At 58.9% G+C, this 17,229-nt stretch overlaps 1 protein-coding gene across 4 annotated transcripts in view; it reads right to left on the bottom strand.

Moving 5' to 3' along the window:
• The window catches only part of Ntng2 (netrin G2), a 49,991-nt gene extending 33,085 nt beyond the window's left edge, over positions 1-16,906 (bottom strand). For 2 of the 4 annotated variants that reach the window (XM_042681201.1, XM_042681203.1), the window contains exons 1-2: positions 16,840-16,904; positions 12,126-12,977 (exon numbers count right to left, since the gene is read on the bottom strand). In XM_042681201.1, coding sequence (XP_042537135.1) covers positions 12,126-12,338 — 213 coding nt within the window. In that variant the 5' untranslated portion in view covers positions 12,339-12,977; positions 16,840-16,904. Of the gene's footprint in view, positions 1-12,125; positions 12,978-16,839 lie in introns of all 4 variants that reach the window. The other 2 variants (XM_042681202.1, XM_042681204.1) reach the window with 2 other exon arrangements.
• Between the last annotated feature and the right edge of the window lie 323 nt (positions 16,907-17,229).

The following is a 17,229-nucleotide window of genomic DNA, read 5'->3' as shown; positions in this document are numbered from 1 at the left end:
TGAAAATAAATAAATTGAAGGAAGAAGGGCTGGAAGGAGGCAGAGGGCAGGGAGGGGAGGAGAGGAAGGGGGGCGGGGCGGGGAGAGGAAGCTTCAGAGCGCCCGGTGAAGTGCATTATTGATTCAGGCCTTAGAAAATGCTTAGAGTGTAGGAAAAGTGGCCTGCTCTTTAAAAGCTAGTGCAAAGCGTAAGCTAGACCCAGGCAGCCTTCCCAAAGAGAGCCTACTCTGCTGACATGAATATTTTATCAGGAGAAGAAAAGTGGCCAGAGGATCCCCGCGCTGGGGTGGGGGCCGGGCCTTGGGGAGGGCAGACCCCCCTGGGATCCCTCAGCCTGTTCAGAGCTCTGGGTCAGTCCATGGACTGGCTTCGGGCTGCTCTGGGCTTTCAGAATAGAACAGAACCTCCAGTCAGGTCCTGACACAGATTGGGGGGGGGGGACAGGACAGGTGGGAGAGCCACCCAGGGCCTCTGTCCGCCTCCCAGCCCCTGCCCGGCCCCTGCTCGGGCCACCAGCAGAGCTTCCAGCCTCCAGTCCTCTCAGCCTGCCCCAGGGGCCCTGGGAGGAGGACTACCAGGTCTCAGTGGTCCTAGCCTTTCAGCTGCAGCCCCTCCCCCACCCAGCTCACTCCTTCCCACCTTCCTTTCTCCTCTCTAGTGCCAAGGTCTACTCTCTACACCCCAGGCTGAGGTGTCAGGAAGGGGCACCTCTGTTTGGGGGCCCCACCTCCTGGCAGGTGTCTGCTTAGCTTTTTCCTGAGTGGCGGCTCTGGTTAAGGGCAGATCAGCGTGCCCCGCAGGGGAAGGCAGGACAGAGTCTGCGGTGACCCCCTGCAGCGGGCCCCTCTCCAGGGATGCACAAGTGGGCCTCACACCCAGCAGGCGGGGAACAGTCTCCCACTGCTGCTCTGGGGGTTCAGAGCGGGCAAAGGAAAGAGTAAGAAGATGCTGGGTGTGCCCCTCACTGGGCACACTGGACAGGCCCGTGCACCTGGACAGGTGCGCACCTGAACAGGGAACACACACCTGGATGGGGCGGTACACCTGCACCAGGAGCGCCCACCTGGACAGGCCATGCACCTGGGCTGGGAACACGAACCTGGACAGACCGTGCACCTGGACAGGGGCCCTGCTCTGTGGCAACGCCATCGCGGGGCTGGCAGTGGGGCTTCTCTGACTTGCCTGTTCTATCGCCAATCAGCACCTCTCCAGTCCCCTCTAAGCAAGACGCCCCAGGTAAGCAGCCCGCAGACCCCAATGTCCATCACAATGCCTGGAAAGGGGCCGTGACAGCAACCCTGGGTCTTTTCAATGAGTGCATGTGTGTGTGTGCGTGTGTGTGTCTGCGTGCACGCAGGCGGTTAGACCACATGAAGTTTTTACAAAGCTGGATCCCAGGCCCTGCTCCGAGTCTTCTGTGTGGCCAGGCTGGGATGTGGCCGGGCTGGGGTGTGGCCCAGGCAGGCACTGGGTGCAAAGGGCTCTCACTGTGGGCTGAACTACCAGGGGTGAAGAGGCAGGGGAGGGGGGGAAGAAGGAAGGGGGGCTCCCACAGCTGCCCACCTGGCCTTTGACAAGCCCATCCCGAGGGCTGGAGGGGAGGACAGGACAGCACCTCCCCGCCCCCTCACCCCGGGGCGATTCTCAGGACCCACGGTCAGGTCAGGTCAGCGTCCTGCCCAACCACAGCCTTAGGGGCCTGGTGTTCTCACCTGAAGCAAAGGACGAGGTGCCCCCGCCTTGAAGACAGGAAGCAGTAGGAAGGGGGGTGATGTCTCCCCACTCCCCCTGGTTTCCTCCCCTTCCTCCCCTCCAGTTTCCCACTGACGGCCCAGTGCCAGGCGGACGCTGGGCACCCCCTCCACACCCCATGCCATCTCTATTTTTAGGTTTATTACTGTCCATCGCTGGTGTGGCCCCCTCCACCCGCCCCCAGCAAAGACAGATCAAGTTCCTCCAGGCAAAGCCGGCTGCTTCCAGACAGACAGCACGTAAGCGAATTACCAGACAAGCAGATTAGCAGACTCCATCCTGACTCAAAGGGCAGGGGCACGTCTCCCCAGACAACAGCAAAGGCACCCGCCAGCACACAGGGCCGCACACGCACATGCACACATGTACACGCAAGTGCACACACAGATGACGGCCAGCTCTATCAGAAGCTTTCTGAGATGTTCACAGCACCTCGCATCAGCTCTGCCGCCCAGTGAGGAGCCCTGGTGCTGGGTTTAAGCCCAAGATTCTCTACTTGAACACTGTGTGACCCTGGGTAAGCAGCATAACCTCTGAGTCTCCCATTCAAAATCAGTATCTAAATAAACTTGACCAACTGAGAGCCAGTGGCTCACACCTATAATCCTAGCAACTCAGGAGGCTGAGATTTGAAGATGGAGGTTGGAAGCCAGCCTGAGCAGAGAAACCTAAGACACCCTCATTTCTAGTTAAACACACTAAACACACACAAAACACACACACACACACACACAGAAATGGAGCTGTAGCTCAAAGGGTAGCATGCCAACCTTGGGCAAGAATACTAAGGGAGAGCGCCCAGGCCCTGAGTTCAAGTTCTAGCACTGATCCAAAACAAACAAATGAACAAACTTCAGCATGTGTCTTCTGTGGGTGGTGAGGGTGCTGGCCAGCACATTGGGCTGTCAATGATGCCAGTGAATGCTCTGCCCAGCAGACGTGGCTGGGGCAGTGCGTTGGAGGCAGGGCTCGGTTCGGTGGGGCGTCAGCCACAGGGGCTCCCAGGGGCCTGGGTGATGGCTAGGAAAGGTTCACACCTCTTTGCAATCTTGGTGTGTGTGTATGCAGGGGTGTTATTCTAGGAAGTCCCATGGGTTCTCAAAGGGTTCTGAGACCCTTGAAAACCAGGGGCCTCTGCTCTGGGGTGTTGCTGCTGAGATAGGAGTTGGCCTGCCGTCCTCACGCTCCCTGGTCTTCCTGGCTGCCTGGGAGAACACGGCTTCTCCCCCATTTTTCTTTCTTTCTCTCCTTCCATGCGGAGCGTCAGGAACGCAGACGCTCAGAACTCCCTTACTTAGCAGGCCGGGAGGGGAAAAGCCCCCAGGAGCGGCTCAGCCTGCCGCCTGCCGTCCAGCTGTCGCTCAAGGCCGGGCGATACACCTACACAGCTGCTGGCCCCGGGCCACCGGCAGCACACCAGTGGGAGCTCTCGGGGTCCCGCAGCGAGGCCTTCCCGGCCTCCTCTTCACCTCCGACCCCATGGCAGGTCTCAGCTGTGGCCGAGGGGCCAAGCCGGGTTCATTTCCTCTTATTTCCCTGGCCGGCACTTAGCGTCAACTCGACAAATGACTGGGTAGCTGGAGGGAGAGGGAGGAGGGCTGGGGAGGCCAAGCGGTCCCCAAAGGGCAGTAGGTAAACCGTGTGTGTGTGGCGAGGGGGGCGGGGGAGTGCCAGAGCTTACATTCTAGAGCTTTCCAGTCTGACATCTGAAGGGCTCCATATACAAAGGGAGGTCAATTCCAACCCTCCTACCAGACAGACCCCTTGGAGGCCACCTGTGACTGACCGGACCGCTGCTCAGACACCTGCTACACAACAGCGGCCTTCAAGTCCCGCTTGGCTGTGCAGCCTTGACCAAGAATCCTCAGCCCTCCGAGCCTTCTTTCCTCTTCTGGACTCTAGGGTTGCTTATCTCAGTCCTGTAAAGATATGCATACTAAATGTGTTTCACAGCTAGGTACAGTAGCTCAAGCCAATACTACTTGGGAGGCGGAAATGGAGAGGATCATGGTTTGAGGCCAGCCCAGACCTCATAGTTCAGGAGGCTCCGTGTCGGCCGGTGGCTGGGTGCAGTGGTGGGTCAGCCCCAGTGATGTGGGGAGGCATAAATAGGAGGATCGCAGCCCCCGCTGGCCTGCGCATCACACCAGAACCTGTGCCAAAAATAACCAGTGCCGGGCTGGGAAGGTGGCTCAGTGGTAGAGCGCTTGCCTTGAATGCTTGAGGCCCTGGGATTGATTTCTCAGCACCACATCAGCAGAAAAAGCTGGAAGTGGTGCTGTGGCTCACGTGGTAGAGTGCTAGCCTTGGGCTGAGGGGTGGTGCCCAGGCCCAGAGTTCAAGCCCCAGGACCAGCAAAAACAAAAACAAAAAATAACCAGTGCCAAAGGGGCTGGAGATGTGGCTCAAGGGGTAGAGCACTGGCCTGGGAAGCCCAAGGCTCTGAGTTCAAATCTCAGTCCTGCCCAAACATATGAATACCAGTACATGGTAAAGGGGGGCGTGACACCGCCCCCCAGCTCCAACTGCAGGGAACTCCTGGGCAGCCCCAACCGTGAGCCCTGACAGGTCCGTGATGGCCGATGTTCCCGCCACCTTGCCATGCCCCTGCCTGACATCTCTGGACCCGTCCACGGGGGAGACACAGCACGGCTGGCAGAGGGCCGCCTGGGGTCGCCCGGTCCCCCCACCCCCGCTGGCAAGGGCCAGCTCAGAGCAGTGTGTGTGGTGACCCGTGAGAGCACACCCACACTGGCCAAACCCACGCGTCAGCGCGCCACGCCTGCGGGACCCCCCCCCCCCCCGAATTTCCACCCAATGTACGGAATTGTAACCTCTCTGTACAGATACACAACCATTTTCTTTTTTGGGTCTGGTCATGGGGCCTGAACTCTGGGCCTGGGCGCTGTCCCTCAGCTCTTCAGCTCAAGGCTAGCGCTCTACCACTTGAGCCACAGCACCACTTCCAGCTTTTTTCTTTTTGCTTATGTGGTGCTGAGGAATCGAACCCAGAGCCTCATGCATGCAAGGCAAGCGCTCTACCACTGAGCCACCTTCCCAGCCCCTACCCAATAATTTTTTAAAGAAGTGAATTTCCACTCATGGCTGGCGCTTTACCACTTGGTCCACAGCTCTACTTCTGGGTTTTTGGTGGCTAAGTGGAGATAAGGTCTCAAGGACTTTCTTGTGTGGGCTGCCTGTGCACCTTGGCCCTCAGATCTCAGTCTCCTGAGTAGGGAGGATTATAGGCATGAGCCACTGCACCTGACCTTCCTTTTTTTTTCCCCAGTGCAGCCTCTGGTGAGCGGGGCCAGCGTGCACTGGTAACACCACCAGCCCCCACTGCTGCGTGGGGAGCCCATGGCCGGGGTGAAGCCGCCTTAGGTCCTCTGTCCTCCTGCTAGGTACTGTGGGCCTCAGTTTCCCCAAAGGAAATGAGGGACTTGGACTCCATCAGGAGCCTAGGAGTCCCTGGGGGAGGGGCTAGGAGTGGGGTCAGAGGTCGGCAGCAGCCAGGTTCCAGGGGCCCATGCCCCACCTGAGCTGTTGGAGCCACCATGGTAGACTTAGCTATACAATCCTTAAGACTCCTCCTAAGCTGGTGCTATTTAAGATGGAGCATTTATTTAGCACCTACTGTATGTGGGGAGCGAGGTGTGGATGCCTGTGCCCAGCTGAGCGAGGAGGAAAGGAGCAGAAAACATGGCTGCAGAGCAAAGGAAGCCACAGCTCCCCTCTGATGAGCTGCCTCTGAGAACAGAAGTCAACATCCCGGCGGAAGCCCAGGTTAGGGAAAGGAGAAGCAGGTGTGTGTGTGGGGGAGGGGGGGGTTATGCATGTGTGCACACAGGCTTCCTCCTACTCAGGCCTCACTGTGGCACACCTGCCACACGCCTGAGACCCAAGCCTGAGCCTCGATGGCCCCTCGGCACTGGAGCCTCAGTTTCCTCTTCTGTAAAATGGGTATGCAGGGTAGGTGTGGTCTCTGCAGGAGGGTATTTGGGACAGTTGGTGGTGCACTGCACAGACAGCTCCGGCTTCCCTGGGGGAGAGCTGAGAACCCAGAGCAAACTCCTTATTCATGGTCAAGTGATTTTCAACAAGGACACCAGGGGCAGGAGTGCAGGATGGGGGAAGAGAGCTCATCATCAAGAAATGCGTCCCCCCTCCTCCCATGATGCCCCCGGGGTGCTGCCCCTGGGGCCTCAGACGCCCACAGGCCATATGGAGAACGTGTGGACCCTTGGCTCACACCATACATGGAAATCAGCTCTGCATGAATCAGAGACCTGTGCAGAAGAACCGTAACTCTGGAAGTCTGAGGAGAAAGGGAGCAGTAGTCAACCCGGACTTCATTAAAACTAAAATACTGTGCATCAAAGGATGCAATCCATGGAGCGGAAAGGCAACCCACAGAATGGAGGAAATACCTTCAAATAGATGAGTAAGATCTGGAATATGTAAAGAACACATGCAGCTCAACAAGAGGACAGCCCAAGTGCATGATGGGCCAAAGACCCGGCTCCGTGGCCAATGGGCACAGGAGGAGCTGCTCATGGGAGAAATGCAAGTTAAGAGGAGAAACTACCCCCCCCCCCACACTCTAGACGCTCCATTTACATGAAATGTCCAGAGTGGGTAATAGACAGGAAGTTGAGGAGTAATTATAAGGCCTGGGAGGCTGACAGGGGACGGTGCTTAGTTGGTACGGGGTTTCTTTATGGGGTGAGGAAGGGTGTTAAGAGGAGACAAAGGGGATTGTCGTACAATGTGATGAATGTGTGAAATGCCCTTGAACTGTTTTAAATGGTTAAAAAGGGAAATCTGATGTTTATTTCATTATACTATATTTCTTCTTTTTCTGTTTTGCATTGTGCCAGTAATGGGGCTTGAACTCAGGGCCTTGCACTCTTGCCTGGTTGGTGCTCTACCACTTGAGCCACAGCTCCGCTGCCAGCTTTCTGCTGGTTCACTGGAGATAAGAGTCTCACAGATATTCCTGCCTGGGCTGGCTTCTAATCACGATCCTCAGATCTCAGCCTCCTGAGTAGCTAGGACTACAGGCCTGAACCACTAGCGCCCAACTATACTAAACAAAAAATTGAAGGGGTTAATTTTAAGTGATGTCACCTTGACCTGGATTGCAAATGAAAATAAAATCTTGTAAACAGTGCTCAGGGCAGGGACAGGGCGGGGCCCACACTGGCAGCCTCCATTCAAACCAGCCTCCAGTTCTGCGTGTTACCTCAGGCTCTTAGGATCTATCTAGACACACACACACACACACACACACACACACACACACACACACACACACACGCACACACACACATAGAGTTAACTGAGTGAGCACCGTGGTCGAACATTTGGGGAGCCTGCAGCTCAGGGGCCCGGCCTGGGGTTCCCTCTGCCAGGCCTGCAGCTCGGGCTCCCGTCCAACATCCCTTCTGCCCCACCCGCCCCCGCCCGCACTTGGCTCTGCTCAGAGAATTAGAAAGACATTTTCATATATTTAAGAAAATCTTACCACAGCTGAAAAACAAACCAGAGCCGGCAACCCCCGCTGAGCAGAGCTGTGTGTGTGTCCTCTGCTGCCCCTCCCCGCCCCCCCCTCCAGGAAGCTGCTGGGCGTCCTTGGGGGTGACAGGTGCCTCAGCCAGGATAGAGGCAGGTGGGCCCTGCACTCTGCCCCTCCTCTTCTCCCCATGCCTGACTGTGTCTGCACTGAGCTTTCTGCCCACACCTTCGCTCCTCTGAACCTCCCAGACCCCAACTTCTGAATTCCACCCCTCAGCCCTATTCTGGGGCATCTATTATTTATTTATTTACTTTGTGGACTTGCTTAGCTTGTTTGCTCACTCCCTTGGTGCTCTACCACTTCAGCCATGCTTCTAGCCCAGCTTTTTGCGGATCAACTGGAGACGGAATTTCACTCAGGCTGGCCTTGAACCCACCATCCTCCAGATCTCAGCCTCCTGAGTAGCTAGGATTACAGGTGTGAGCCACTGGTGCCCGGCCCTGTCTAATATTTTCTATGTGTACTCCTTTTGTCCCTCAAGCTAAATTCTAGATTCAGAAAAGTACAAACCCTCTTTTTTCTGTGAATTCATTTAGTGGCAGTGCCCCAGACAAGGGCTTTTGTCTGAAATTTCCTCAGCTCACCCAAATGCCACCCATTTCCTGATGCAAACTCTGAGGCTCAGAGCAGGGAGCAAGGCTTACCCCAAGTCCCACAAGGCAGGAGGGGCGGGAGCCCCCTTGGCTGTCCCCACACCCAGCACGGAGGTGCCCATCCCCCGCCGGAGCCAGCCTGCAATCCAAACAGCCGATAGGAACAAAAGGAAATGACTGGAAAAGTCTGAGAGGAAGCTGGAGAAGCTTCCAGAAAGGTCCAGAATCTTGAGGAAAACCCTTCTGGGCTTGTCTGCTGCATGGCTCTGCCTTCCACCAGACATCTGGACCCAAAGGGACTCTCATGAGAAAAGCAGGATGGGGGAGCGGGTGGGGGGCAGGGCGGGAGCCCCTCCCATCTCATGGCCTGCATCCCCCGGGTCAGCAGGCCCCACCGTGCCACAAGGTGGCACCTGACGGATCTCTTCTCCTGCCAGCTGGGCTCTGCCTTGGGCGCTTCCACAGAGCCAGGGTCAGTCACGAGGATGACGGCACAGACTCCCAGCCTCTCGTGAGTGACTTAAGGACAGGGCTGTGCAAACCCCTGGCTTTGTCTCGGGACAGAACCTATGGAACAGGGGCTGCAGCGGGGGAGCCGCGAGAGCTCCTCATGCTTCTTCAATCAGCACTCATCCTCCGCCCCCCACGCGTCTTCCAAGAAGCCTTCCCAGATGGCGCCCCTCTTTCTCCTATTCATCTATTGATTCAATCAAGACTCACTGGGCATCGAGTGAGCCCAGAGTGAGGCCCTGGAGGAGCTCACCTCCCAGGGGAGGCTGGAGTCTGAACTCACGGAACTGGTACAAATAACCAGCGTGACCCTAGCCGCGACTGTGTACCAAGCATCGTCTGCCGAGCACATTCCGTTCATCGCCCCAACTTGGGGAAATAAGGCTCAGAGAGGGTTGTCTTACACTGGAAGCCCCACACACAGCAAGGGAGTCTACAGTTATCTCTCTCTGGAGACCTGCTAAAGAAAAAGTTAACATTCTTCTGTTTCCAAGTGGAAAGATGAAGACGGGTGGTGGCCATCGGGCCTCAGCTAAAACACACTCACACTGGGCTCGAGCGCCTGCAGGCTGCATTGGTTCTTGGTTTTTGTTTGTTTGCTGTGTGTCTATGTGGCTATTAGAGTGTGAACTCAGGGACTTGCGCTCTCGCTTGGCTCTTCTGTTCAAGGCTGGCATTCGACCACTTGAGTCACTTCTGGCTTTTGATGGGTTAAGTGGAGATAAAAAGTCTTGGGGATTTTGCTGCCCAGGTTGGCTTCAAAGTGCGATCCTCAGATCTCAGCCTCCTGAGGAGCGAGGATGGCAGGCATGAGCCACGGGCCTGGGCCTGGCTGACCTTCAGCTTTGGAGACCCATTTCCTTTCCCCAGGAAGGGGGGAAGGTAGGTGCACCAGTCAGTGTCCCTGTTAGGCCTTAGAGGGACCCCTTGTGCCTGAGAACCTCACCCCAGGACCCTGCAGCCACGCTGTCTGCTTCCCCCTCTGCTGAGAAGACACTGAGGAAATGTCAGCCTCCTTCCCCAGCACCACCAGGCATCCCTGGAGCCAGGGGCTGGACAGGCAGGGGTGTGGCCTGGGGCAGGGGCGGGGCCGGGCCTGGGGTCTGCACTGCAGACCAGAGGTGCCGGCTGCCCGGACTGGGGGCCACGTCTGGCTCCTGGCCTGCCAGCCCTCTCCTGACCCTCAAGTGGCCAGGTCCTATTCACAGGGCTCAGGCTCTGTTTTGTTGCTGCCCCCCCACCCCTCCATGCCCTCTCTAACCCCAAGGGGTCCTGGGAATTGAGAAGCCTTGGCCCCCTGCCCTTCCATCTCCGAGGCCCCAAGGCCTCCTCCTGGCCCCAGGGCACAGTCCTCCGGTGGGGGGGGAAGGAGGGCACCCCCCTCTGCAGTTCTCATTGAAATTTTGCCCTTGCCCAAGAATCCTCGGCTGAGAGCTCATCCCTATTAATTCTCCTTGTGCATTTAGAGCCAGTGGGTTTTTATTTATTCATTTATCTTGTCTCTCGTCCCCCTCCCCCCTTCCCCTCCTCGCCAGGCTGGAAGGCTCTCAGGTGGCCTTGTCCAAGGACAGGAGGCCTGGGGGAGAGGTCCACACCTCGGATCTGAAGTGGGGGACCCTCTGGTCCTCCTGAGGTTCCCACTCCGACCGGCTGAGTGCTGTCCACGGAGGGTGTGTAAGCAGTGACCCTGGCCAGCGCAGAGCTAAAGGACAGTGGGTGGTCTGCCACTAGTGCACCCCTGCTGGCTGGTGGGCCGCCTCTGCTCTGGCTGGAGTTTAAATCCCCTTTGTGCCCATCCATGGCAGCTGCCTAGAGGCTAGAAATGTGGGGTGCAGGGTCTTCTAGGCTGGGGAGAGGCCAAGAACTTTGAGGAATGAGAAAAGCTTGAAAACCAGCAGCAGTGCCCCATCATCATCATCATCATCATCACCACCACCACCACCACCACCACCACCACCACCACCACCACCAACACCACCACCACCACCACTACCACCAACAGTACATATTGAATACCTGTGTGCCAATGGATACCAGGGCCCCCTGGGCTGGCTGCACCCTCCTACAGTATGTGCTATTTTGCCAGACTAAGACATTGGGGCTCAGAGAGGGGAGCCCTTGCCCCCGAGGGGGTCAGTCCTGGCCTGGTCACAGGTCAGCTCCTGACGTGCCCTCCACGTCCAGTGACCTTGGCAGGATGAAGGCGACCTTTTCATGATCCCAAGAAGGGATCAGACCCAGACTGGGTGATGAGATGAGCCACACTTGGGCTCAGAGGAGTCAGGCAGTGTCAGGGCTGAAATCCAGACCAAATCCCCTGACCCTGCCGGCCAGCCAGGGCAGCACCCATCCTCCGTGACTAACACAGAGCCCACGGCAGCCTGTCAGCAAGGATTTACATCCATCAAACAGGTGTCAGCACACCGAGGCTCAGCCACCCCACAACAGCACCGCTCCCTGCCTGCCTTCCTCACCCAGCTTCCAGAGAGGGAGAACGGGGAGGAAGAGGGGCTTCTCCCAGACCCCAGACCGCAGCTGGCATCAGCCACTGGCGGGGGGGAGAGGTGTTTTGGGGTGTCTAGGGCGAAGTGTGCCCAGAGCCCAGCTTTGGCCAGGAGAGGGCCTCATGTGCTGGTTAGTTCCGCTCCTCAGCACCCTCCTGCAAGCTGGTTCAAGGAGTTAGCACTCACCCCCAGCCTGGGCACATTAGGAGAATGATGAATATTTAAGAGAAAAAAAAATACCGTTGAGACACTAGCACTGGAGGCCGACTGTGTGGAGCAGTCTGCACACACGGGCTAAGATGGGGGCTCAGAACCGGGCTCCCCTGGCGTCTGGGGCCTGGCCTCCTTGTCCAACCGGAGCCAGCGTGTGACCCTCCACTTCCAATGCAGAGATAGCTAGAGATTTACGCAGCCCTGGCTCCCGGCCCTGCCGCCGCCTCCTCCCTCCTCTCCTCCCTCCTCTCCTCCCCCTCCCTCCTCTCTCTCTCCTCTCTCAGCTGGCCATGGTCCAGCCACCACCCACAATGACAGTCTCATCCACTGACAAGCCCAAGTGGGAAGCTACCCTCCCAGGCTGGCTTCTCGGCGCTGTGACTGAAACCACCCCACGGGACTCAGACATCCTCGGGAGCCTGGGTGGTGACTCCAGGGTGGTGACACCAGGGTGGCCCTGCCTGGCAGCAACCCAAGGACACTCAGTGGCACCAGCCACTTGTATAGAGGCTGAGGCTGAGCCCTGGCTGCCCGCTCCCGCAGCCTGGCTGCTCTGCCAGCCTCTACCGGCTCAGCTGTCCCAGCCAGGGGACTTTGGGGCCTGATAGTAAGCACAAATCCTATAGCTTCTCTGCTTTGTGCTGGGTGCCCTGGGCCAGAGGCTTTCATGCCTGCTGCCTCAGTTTCCCCATCTGCAGTAGCGAAACGACAAAAGCAATCAGACTCTTAGTCCATACTTGCTCTGCACCCTACCCTGTTTTGAATACTTTAAATGTACCTTGAGCCCCTGGCCCCCATACACAGTGTCACGTGACTCCCTCAGGCTGCCCACCTTTGGCCCATTTGCAAGGTGGCACAAAGACTGGGTCCCCGTCTGAGCCTTGCATGTGGTTCTCCAGTCTGTTCACACATGCCCATGTCTTACCCCAACCCCCTCCTTCCCTGGGCCTGAGCAGCGGCAGCTGGGGACTCACATGGGAGCAGAACCTCTCAGGAGGGTCTCCGCAGGTGATGCCGGGGGGCTCCACCTTCACTTTGACGTAGTCCTTCAGCCGCATCACCTTGGGCTGGCAGGCATAGAATTCCCAGGTTGGGCCTTCATCTGTGGTCACCCAGGATTTGCAGATGTTGTAGTCCCCAGAGGCCAGCAGGAGGCAGTGCAGAAGAAAGATCAGCAGGTGCAGCATGGCTGCCCAGTCCACAGGGGTGTGGCCCAAAGAGGACCTGGACAGGGAGCGGCGGGGTCAGGGGGGACTCGAGGCCTCAGCATGGAAGCGCCACATCTACCAGGCAATGGTAGCTGGGATGTCCCAGAGACTCAAGACTGCAGGTCTGCAGTGAGCAACTTGTGCGTGTGTGTGTGTTTTCCAAACAGCTGATACAGAAAACACAGAGCCAGCGTTTCTCAGATTGCTGATGGGCAGATCAAAAAGTTGCCTGTAACTTTTTGTCCTCTTAACCTTGGCAGTCCACCTCCCCCGGAGGTGAAGCTGATCAGATCGAGCCGACGCTCAGATTGTGACTGTGGAGGGAAACGGGATACGGGACAAGGAGCAAATCCACAGGGATCCGGCGTGGGGCCGGATCAGATTGCTTTTAATTTTTGTCCTTCTGATCAATCCAGATCTTTAAAGGGCCCTCGCGTGATGTGCTCAACACAAGTGTTCGACAGCCCCTCCGGCCTGCACTGCAAAGATAAAATAAAATCAGTCAGTGACCAGGGTACTTAGGAACATGTTCTCTCTTTGGGGACCAGGCTTGGGATCTCAGACCAATAAAAGAGATTTCTTTTCATATGGGTCACAAGTGACAATAGTTTGATGTGACTGCAAATAAAAAGGAGGAAAAAAAGCCACTGTGTTTAACTGGGGAGGTTATTTGGCTCTGCTTGGGGGGAGACAGGCGATCATGGGGCAGCTGACCCTGGCTGGCGATCATCAGCAACTTGTTAGGAAGTTTCTGAGATGCCAGCTTCCCATCCATCTGGGTACTGGATCTCACTTGACTTTCATTATAAGAGGTGGGGGGGGGAGAGAGAGAGGAGGGTGGGAGAGAAAGAAAAAAGAGAGCGCTCATTAGCAACAACACCTGCAACAAATCAAAAGGAGGAAGATTAGAGATGTATAAGAACAAAAGCTCTCTGGCAAAATGTGCAAAAAATAAAATAAATAAAGAGGCTGCATTAGCAAGGTCTCCGGAGAAACCTGGGTTATTTTTATTAATATCAGTGTTGTGCATTTGGAAATCAGATGCGTTATTAAAAGCGCGTTGCCTCCTCCTGATTGACAAGGTGTTAATTCGAAAGAAAGGCCCTTGCTCTAAGGTCAGGAACTTTCTAAAACATCCCCAGGAGTCAAGGTTTAATGGTTACATGGAAACATCAGGCTCAAGTCCAAACTTCAGAGTTGCTAAAGCAACTGGTGAGAGCACAGGTGAATGGAGCCCAGGCCACAGGCGCAGACTACCAAGGCAGGCTCCTGGGAGCCAGCCCCGAGCACTGCTGATTGCAGGCATAACCTGCAAGTCATTTAATGTGGGTAGTTGTTTTTTTTTTGGGGGGGGGATGAATGTCATGGGGCTTGAACTTGGGGCCTAGGTGGTGTCCCTGAGCATTTTCTTTTTTCTCAAGGCTAGTTCACTACCACTTGAACTACAGCTCCACTTCCAGTTTTTTTTTTGGTAGTTAACTGGAGATAAGAGTCTCTTTCTTGCCCTGGCTGGCTTTGATCTTCAGCTCTTAGTCTTCTGAATAGCTAGGATTATAGGCATGAGCCACTAATGCCTAGATTAACTTTTTCTTTTTAACAGTAAAAAGAAGAAGAATGAAAAAGAAAAGACAAAACTGTTCCTGGGAAAGATGTCCACAGAAATGAAAATGTTTTGTCCACAGAAATGAAAACATGTTGTCCTGTCAAGAGTTTCTGATCAAAGCCAGCATTTTGCAGAGTAAGTCTAAAAATGAATCAATGTGATTATTGCTTATTGCTGTGGTCATTATTTACAAGCCAAAATAGATAAACTAATAGATAAAATAGATGAAATGAATGCAGATCCATGAGTCGTAGAGTGTGTGGTACATCACCAACCAAATCATCATCCCAAATGGGATCCTGCCAAAAATGCCAGCCAGTGGGGCAAAGACAGGAAACTAGTCACACCTAAAACACCTGTGCTAGAGCTGAGGCCTGGGCTCCAGGGTAGTTCTTGCCTAGCAAGAACTAAGGCCGAGTTCAAAGCCCCAGTGCACCACACACACAGTCTGTATCATTAATTATTCTGGTTATTATGCCCACGGTGGTAGCATTTAAACCCACAACCATACACAGCAGCTGGACTCTCACCTGACAGCTCTCCCAAAGGTTCCGGAAGGTTTCGGTCCAGGTTTGAACGAAACCCCATTCACCACCCAGAAGCAAACATGGCCCTGGCCAGGCATGACAAGCCGGGGAGAGGCGTGGACGCTGCCATCCTGTGGCTGGTGGTGAGCTCAGGGAGAACCCCCTCCACCCCCCGCGGGTCTAGGGAGAGGGGGAGAGCCACCACCATCTGCTCAGGCCCAGCATGGAACGCATCGATCACCTCGGGGCGCCCTGCCCCCCTTTCTGAATGAAGGGCCTCTTAATGCAGATGAATGAGGCCAGCCCGGCTCTCATTTTCACATCTCACCTCTGGTTGTTTAAAAAGAAACCTGTTATAGAACCCGCCCGGCCTTCAACGTGTTCCTTGCTAGAAAACTTGCTAGAGAGAACGTGCCCAGCGTCTATTTTTACAACCCGAGGAAAATGTAGTAAAAATAAAATAGCAGGCGGGCAAAGGTTTGGAGGCTGCTACCCGGGCGCAGAGCTGCCCAGAACACAGCATGCCCCTAATTAATCCTCCCAGCAGCCGGCTCCCGACCGCTCCCTAACAGGTAGGGAGCTCCCGGCGGCTGCGGCCTGCGAGCAAGGCCGGGACGGGGGCCGCGTCCGCAGGACGGGGTTGCCCGGGCTAGGAGGAGGCTGGACCGGTGGACCGGGGGATCCGGGAGGCCGGAGGCCCGAGGCCCAGGCCGCAGCGGGGAGTCCAACTCTCCGGTCTGTTCGTGGCTTTGTAGCTCTGCTGGAAAATGGGATGCGGTGACAACAACCCGCCAGGGAAGTCCAGCGGCTGGGCGTTGCGAGCCAGGGCCTGAACATGACAGTGTTTTTCTGCCAAGGAGGAGGAAGCAAGGAAGAAGAGAGGGGCGCGGGGAGGGGACGGGGGCGGCCCCGGCGCGGCCCGGGAGGCGAGGTCCGGCGGGCGAGGCTGCGTCCCGCGCCGTCCGCCGCCCGGAACGAGAACCCGCACCTGCGCTGTTAACGACGAACGCCGCCAACGAGCCCCGTGCCCCCCCGGGGTCCTCGGGGCCGAGAGCCAGGGTGTTCAAACCAGAACGTTACATTTCCTCAGGATTTCCGAACTCTGATGCTCCCGTCTTATTGAATTAACGGCTCCCGGAGCTGCCCGGGCTCGGGCGCGGCGCGCGGCGCCCCGGCCCCGCGGTGGGCATGGGGTCTCGGCGGGGTCCCGGCGCGCCCCGGGGTGCCCCCTGCCCCCCCGCGGCCAGGCGGTGCGGAGGGACCGGAGGCGGGCCGAGGAGGGCGAGGGGAGCCCTGGGGCTTGGGGTCACCTTCCTGCTCCCCCGTCCCCTGCCCAGGCCGGGACCCGGGGAACCCCGCGACCCCCGCCGCCCGGGGCGCCCTCGCTTTCCGACGCCCCCCCCCTGCTCCGGGGTGACGCCCTCTAGGCGGCCGGGCAGCCCCGGAAAGTTGGGTACTGGGGGCGGATCCCCGACGGGGCGGCTGGGGACCCCGCCCGCGCCAGCCCCGGCCCGCGGGCGCTGAGGAGCGGGGTGGAGCCCGCGCCTCGGGCCGGGCGGCACCGCACCGGGGCCGGCCGGGCCGACGGCGCCGCTCCCTTCGCCTTCCCGAAGTTGCACGCTGCGCCGCCGGAGCAAGTAATAATTGCGCCTTTAATGAAGGCCGGGCGGGCAGCGAGCCCCGCGGGCGGCCCTCGCGCGTGAGGAGCCGCGGGGCGAAGCCCCGGTCCCCGCGCGCGCCCCGCGCCGCCCCTCAGCCCGCGCGGCCGCCCCCGGCCCCGAGCGCCGCTTCCCGCCTTCCCGCCGCCGCTCGGGCTCCCGGGCCGGACGCCGCGCGCCGAGCCGCCGGCCCCACCCCTGCGCTCACCGACCCCCGCGCGGCGCCCCAGAACTTTCCAGCCGGGGCCGGCGAGAGTTCTCCACGCGGCTCGCGCAGCCCCCGGCTTGCCGGGCGGGAGGCGCGCGGGGGGCCAGGTGCGCGCGGGAGGAGGGCCGGGGGCTTTTACTTTCCACGAACCCCCCTCCCCGGGCGTCCTCGCGGGGCCCGTCCCCGCCCCGGGCGCGCAGGGGGGCGGGCGAGGACGGGGCGCGGGGCCCCCGCCGGCCCGGGCTCCCCTCGCGGGGCCGCGCGCTCCCACGCCCCCCTCCGCCCTCCTCCCGGCGCCGCAGCCGCCACTAAATAACTTTTGCCCGGGCGCGAGCCCCGGCCGGCGGCCGCAAGTGGCCGGCCCGGAGCCGGGCGAGGTCGCGCGGCGCCCGAGCCCTTCCCAGAGGAAGGCGGCCCCGCGGAGCCGCAGCGCCCGGCCCCGGCCCCGGCCCCGTCTCCTCCCGGGCGCCCGGCGCCCGCTTACCCCGCTCGGAGCCGCCTCCCGGAGCGACCGGAGACCCGGGAGGCCGACGACCGCCGCCCTCCGGCCGGCGCGCGCCGCGAGCCCAGCCGCCGCCGTCAGACCGGGGCCGGGGGTCGCCGGGGCCGCCGCGGGGGGCGCGGGCCGGGGTCGGGGGCCGCCCGCGCCCGCATCGCCCGCCCGGGCCGCGCGCCCAGATCGCCGCGAACAAGTGCAAACTTTTGGGGCGTCGCGGGCGGGGGGGCCGGGCGCGGCGGGCCCCGGCCGGGTGGGCTGCGCGGCCGCCCCCCGCGCGCGCCGGCCGGTTGGCGGGGCGCGGCGCTGCCCCCTGCGCTCCGCCCCAAGTTCGGGCCGGAGCCGAGTCCTCGGCCGCACTCCCGGCGCGGGCGGGCT

Source organism: Dipodomys spectabilis, unplaced genomic scaffold, assembly GCF_019054845.1.
Source record: "Dipodomys spectabilis isolate Male_0828 unplaced genomic scaffold, ASM1905484v1 ptg000067l, whole genome shotgun sequence".
In the NCBI taxonomy this organism is placed as follows: domain Eukaryota; kingdom Metazoa; phylum Chordata; class Mammalia; order Rodentia; family Heteromyidae; genus Dipodomys; species Dipodomys spectabilis.
The sequence above is the reverse complement of the archived record's forward strand: the minus strand, read 5'-3'. Positions and strand labels throughout refer to the sequence as shown.